At 36.2% G+C, this 6,205-nt stretch overlaps 1 protein-coding gene across 1 annotated transcript; it reads left to right on the forward strand.

Annotated features, from left to right (window-relative positions):
- Positions 1 to 529: 529 nt before the first annotated feature.
- On the forward strand, positions 530 to 4,862 carry LOC132283759 (mitogen-activated protein kinase 7). Its single transcript, XM_059785769.1, has 4 exons — positions 530 to 955; positions 1,070 to 1,226; positions 1,492 to 1,918; positions 3,887 to 4,862. The coding sequence occupies exons 3-4, from the start codon at positions 1,496 to 1,498 to the stop codon at positions 4,568 to 4,570; spliced, it is 1,107 nt and encodes a 368-aa protein (XP_059641752.1). The 5' UTR covers positions 530 to 955; positions 1,070 to 1,226; positions 1,492 to 1,495; the 3' UTR covers positions 4,571 to 4,862.
- The last annotated feature ends 1,343 nt before the right edge of the window (positions 4,863 to 6,205 follow it).

Consider the following 6,205-nt stretch of genomic DNA (forward strand, 5'->3'; position numbering starts at 1 on the left):
TTGTGGATCGGGCCCACGCGGCTGCTTGGGGCTACATAGAGTGGAAGCAAGCCGGCTTAGTCGGTGCCGTTTGTTTGAAAACAAATTCAAAGTACTGTTCAATTCAAGTCAGGAAACCGATGCTTTCAAGGGAAAGCAAAATCCAAATTTTGTCAAAGTATATTCTTATTATACTATATGCACATCCGCCTACTCCTCAAGAAATCACATGTTCATGTCTCGGCTAAAGAAATTTTTTTAAATACCGAGAATATTACTATATAAAGTACCGTAAATGATTTTTTGCAAATTGAAAGAGAATAAGGGATCGACGAAACATTTTTAAAAAACATTTTGTATCTTTTTTTATTCAAACCCAACATCGCAATATTTTAAGACACCTTTCGAAACCCATATGAAGATAATGTACCTTCCTAAATTTTGCAGTAACCAGAGCCTCGGCTAAACTTTTTTTTTTTTTTTTTTCTCAATTAAAAAGATGATAATGTGAGCCGAGCTCTCTAATGTGAGCCGATGACATAAGATATGATATGAATTAGATCTTTGCTTGTTGGATTGTACATGAACGTGAATGAATGAACATAATAAGATAAGAGTCGGTAGTAGTAGATATATTGATAGATTGATCTTTTCTGATCAAAGTTGTGGAATAAGAGATCCGTAGCCGTCATGGTCGTCGAGCAAATGGCGTGAGGGATTGTCATGCGCGGATGCCCCTTTTGTCTCTCTCTCTCTCTTCCTACTCTCTCTCTATAATTATATATATATATATATAGATTGATAGATATATATGTATGTATTTATGGATCGCTCACGGGATTGATTGCTTCGAGATAAAGAATCGCGTTCGGGTGACAGAGTATGACGACTCTGCGACTCCTCAATACCGATCAGGGACGGGAGTGTTTGGTTCTCGAGAAAATCGGATTTCAAAACTATTTCTTGCTTTGAGCAAGTATGATTTCGTGCTTGTATCTTTAATTCGGAAAAATCTGACCGAAAGTTTAAGAATTTGTGATGCTTCTGCTTTACTTAATTCCCAAATTTGGATGTTTTTTTGGTGGAATAGGTAAAGTTGCAGTGAATTGGGGAAGGTTGAAGGCAAAGAAAAGTGACAATTCCACAATTTAAAAATTGGGGGAAAAAGTGAGGAGCATAAAATTGCAGCGGAGAAGAGGATCAAAGAAGTCCAAATTTTGTTGAAGATTACAATAATTCAGCACCAAGTAAGTATTGATTCTTTTCCCTTTTTTTGGTTCTTTATTGATATATTTTTGGCCTACAACTATCAATTAATTGTTTGTCATAATCCCCAATTCTTTTTTGCTTGGTTGCATCACTTCCTTCCAAAATGAATATAATAGTGTTATTGGCAACTTAATTGTAGTAATTCTCAATTTGTTAGTATCAGTTTTGTTTCTTGGAAGTCATTGTAATCTCATTAGTTACAAGCATAAAGATGAACTCAGATTTATTTTGGGTCATTTTCAGCGAAATGGCAACACTTGTGGACCCTCCAAATGGTGTTTGGATTCCAGGGAAGCATTACTACTCAATGTGGCAAACATTGTTTGAAATCGATACGAAATACGTTCCAATCAAACCCATTGGCAGAGGAGCCTATGGTGTAGTGTGTTCTTCCATTAATAGGGAAACAAACGAGAAAGTTGCAATCAAAAAGATCAATAATGTGTTCGGGAATCGTGTTGATGCATTGAGAACTCTCAGGGAGTTGAAGCTGCTTAGGCACATACAGCATGAGAATGTGATTGCTCTCAAGGATGTTATGATGCCCATCCACAGAACGAGTTTCAAGGATGTGTATCTGGTTTATGAATTAATGGACACGGATCTTCATCATATCATAAAGTCATCGCAACCACTCTCTAACGACCATTGCAAATATTTTATTTTTCAGGTATTAGACTCTCTCAAAATATGTATGCTGCTTTATTATTCAAGCTACACTTGCATATACTTTAATTTTCCTACTGGAAATTTGTTAATGTCATATAGCGGTTCATGGTACAATATGATTCACTATTCATAAAAATCAGATGCTGATTTACTATGATTGCAGTGTTTAACTTGGAATAGTCATTCACATTCCTTTATTTGGCAATATTTTTTTACCAACATAAGCTGCTGGGTATGGTTTAGATGTAGGTAATTAGTATGTATTAATCCTTGGTATTGCATGGGCATTCTAAGAGCTATCCTTAAATTTAGGTTTTAATAGTAAATTTTAAGAGTTGTTTTCATTTTTCTTAAAAAAAAGATATATCTGTTCTAAAGGAATATGTATTTTTTTTTTTTCTTAGTACTCACACACGCATGCCCCACTAAGGCTCGAATCCCTGACCACCCTTTGGAAAGAAGTAGGGCCACTGGCCTGTTGGTTCTAAAGTAATATGTATTACAATTTAATAGTCAAAATTCTGTTTCATAATGTCATGTTTGCTTCCTTTTAATACCCTATTGTGTATGGTTTTTAGCTGAAGAAGGAAAAAATCCAGCGGAGTGCTTGTGGTGATATAGATAGGTTGTTGATATGCCTTTTCCTTGAAGTTAACAAGTGGCCCTCTGTCAGGACACTATTGTTTCGACTTTTGAGATAATGAACCAAAATACTGTAAATAGAGGCAATTGTGAAGCCTTCTATCAAGAGGGGATATGAATTTGTGCAGTGATGTCAAGTCGAGTATGCTGCATATCACCAAGACCTGAGTGGCTAGAGATGCTATCCCCTGGCAAACATAAGACAGATCCATACGCACACTGGGAATATATCTCATATGGTCAGCTACTCCCAACATTTGGAATTTCTAAATCTGTTTGGATTGTGGTGAGGAAGTCGGGATGTTCAAGCAATATCTCTTTCTAGAAGTAATTGTGTGGTATCAATACTCTTGTAGTTCTTTCCCATGTTTTTTCTTGATTAATGAATAATGATAGCTAATAAGTTGGCGTACAAATAGAAAGAACTTTGGTAGTCAACATACCTGCCTCCATTTTGGACAAGTACATTGGAGACCATTTCCATTCATTCCTCGATGAAATTTTTTTTACTCAAAATGTAGAGGGTAGCTTATTGACAGATATAACTATTTGTTAGATTGCATGCTAAGCTCTCTGCACTTGAATTTCATTTGGAAATAATTTTCATGGCAGTTGAGAGGTTTTGTAAGATTCTTCTACTGTGTGCGTGCTAACAATTAGGTGCTAAGGATTTGACCACTTCTGAAGCTGTAATGCTGTATGATGAGCCAAAAGTATACTTGGATATCTAGCACATTCTAAACGATCAATGTACTTTTTAAAAGTCAACCTCTTCTCTCTAGAGCTACTAAAATATCAAAATTTCCTTTGTAGAAGATCATTTTTAGATGGTTGAGGTTAATATAAAAGAAAATTTTATCAGACCTTGCCTTTGAAGTTTGAAGATGATCTTTCAACTGATAATTTAGTTGAAAGCCAATGAAGAATTTATTCGCCCAGTAAATCTAAACTGATTCATCATTTGGGATTTGCCAAAATTCTGAATCCGAGTCAATGTTCTGTGGTCAACTTCCCTAATCTATCACTGACAGCATATGGGTTATTATTACACTTTTATTGATATTGTGAAGCAGGGTTACTATTTGTGTTTCTTGGATCATTGTTTAAGATGCACTATTTAACTTTGAGTGAACCTGTACAACAGTACAAACTGCTGGAATCATTGTAGCTTTTATATTTATATGTTCCGCCCTCTGAAGTTTGAAAATTTAATTGTTGCATACCTTGAAAATATGTTGCTATAAAAAGTTCGAAGTGATTAGTGAACCTTTTCTTCTTTCATTCTCTTGGAGATAGTGATGTTTACTTTAATGTGTACTTTAAACAGTTGCTTCGTGGGTTAAAGTATCTTCATTCAGCAAATGTGCTTCATCGAGACCTGAAGCCTGGAAACCTCCTCATCAATGCGAACTGTGAACTGAAGATTTGTGATTTTGGGCTGGCACGAACCAGCAGAGACAACGGACAATTCATGACCGAATATGTTGTCACACGTTGGTACAGAGCACCAGAACTCCTCCTCTGCTGTGACAATTATGGAACCTCCATTGATGTCTGGTCTGTAGGATGCATCTTTGCTGAAATTCTTGGCCGGAAACCCATCTTCCCTGGAACTGAGTGCCTCAACCAGCTTAAATTAATTATCAATGTTCTTGGCAGCCAACATGAAGCTGATCTTGAGTTTATTGATAATACAAAGGCCAGGAGGTTTATCAAATCACTCCCTTTTTCTAGAGGGATCCACTTTTCTTCTCTATACCCCCACGCTGATCCTTTAGCTATAGACTTGTTGCGAAGGATGCTCGTGTTTGATCCATCAAAGAGGATCACGGTCACTGAAGCTCTCCATCACCCATACATGCAAGGTCTGTTTGATCCCAGCCGCAACCCTCCTGCCCAAGTCCCAATCAATCTCGACATAGATGAGAATATGGCTGAACCAATGATTAGAGAGATGATGTTGAGAGAAATGCTTCACTATCATCCTGAAGCTGCTTATGCCAATGCATAGGTAATGCACTTATTTTCAGAACGCTTTTCCTTTCTCTTTTCTTTTGTGTTTTTAAAATCTATTTATCTTTGTATAAGGCCTCTGTGAAACTAGTTTAATTCTTGTGTAGGAGTATGCGTAAGAGACTTATGCTACTACTTTCGTGATTGTTTGGAAGTTTTGTTTTTTCTAAGTTTGAGCCTTTTGCATGGGACATGGGCTTTTGTAACTAGTAAATAAGTATGTTACTTCTTTTCCGGTGAGTAATGGATACACGCTATTTTGAATGGTTTAAATTAACTTTTCACTTCTATATCGATGATGAAGGTACAGCTTCTTACTTTGCACCAAAATGAAAAATGGATGTGTTGTTTACGACTGTTTTGATGTTTATGATTATTGTAGCATGCAGAGAGTTTAAGCTTCCGCAAAATTTTGTTTGGTCAATTGTGTTGATGAACAAAGTGACAAAAATAAAGCGTCAGAACACAAGTATTCCATCTTGCCTAGGATTTGTTTCATCATCTATCAATCTTAATATGAAGCAAAAAGCTGGAGGGAATTCTCAGCAGAAATTACCAAACATGAGCGTTTGCAGTTTCAGATGATGAACTATGGCAGGTGAAAATTGCATAGTCCACAGCCACACTACAGGTGGTAATTACCCACAGAATCTGTTTTCTCGCCTGAAACCATGCCCACTCCGTCGGTGACGAAACGAATTTTCATCATGCTCGCAGGAGGATTTGGCGTTTTTCTCACCTGAAACAAAGTCGTTGTCATCATTGCAGTTGGAGGAACTTGGGATAGGGTTGAGTTAATTGGAGCTTGAGGAACATAACTTTGAAGCATAGAGAGAATAAAAAGCTTAAAAGCTTAAGCCCTTTTGGGGAACTTTTGATTTAAAATAGACAAACCTTGAAGAAAATTTCGTGCAGAGAGAAGTTGCCGTGCCAGGGAAACACTTCGATGAGACAGAAACTAGAAAGGGAAACAATTGGAGAGAGCATAGATATGACATTGTCAAATGCTATTTGCAAAATCTTGATGGTTCGGGAGAATTTTTGCAATTTATTCTAAAGATTTCTTTAAATAATAAGAGTAATGGTTTTGGAGAATTTTTACAATATACCCTTAAAACAATTATTTTAATAAAACAATTAGCAAAACATGCTGTTCGGTTGAATTTATCAATCGAAATCATGATTGTACATATTTTAACATGATAGACATTAAATAATTTTCAATGCAAAATTATATAAATTGAATAAATTAATCAATATTTTTCACGCTTCGTATATTTCCTCCAAAAAATATTAATTCCTCGGTCTATAAATAGTGAGAGACCATCCTTCTTAGATTCCATACAATTTGCTTTTACAATTGCAAGGTCTCTAATTCTACAAGTTCAGGCACCTACGAGATTACAAAACTCTCGGTCTCGGAGAGGATTTGAGGGTGTTGAAATTCCACGAAGCCGAAGAAAAGTATATTATTGAACAGTTGGGCAGTGAAGCTTTGAAGAGAGTAAAATCCGAAGGAAAAACAATTGGGATTACTTTGTTCGATATAGACACAAAAATTGTGCATGGAATATATCTCAGAAAGTGCAAGCACGATTCTATTGGGTTGAGTCGTCAGAAAAAAGGACGCTTA

Source organism: Cornus florida, unplaced genomic scaffold (assembly GCF_030987335.1).
Source record: "Cornus florida cultivar Cherokee Brave unplaced genomic scaffold, ASM3098733v1 CherokeeBrave_3.0.0_Hap2_Chr11, whole genome shotgun sequence".
NCBI classification, from domain to species: domain Eukaryota; kingdom Viridiplantae; phylum Streptophyta; class Magnoliopsida; order Cornales; family Cornaceae; genus Cornus; species Cornus florida.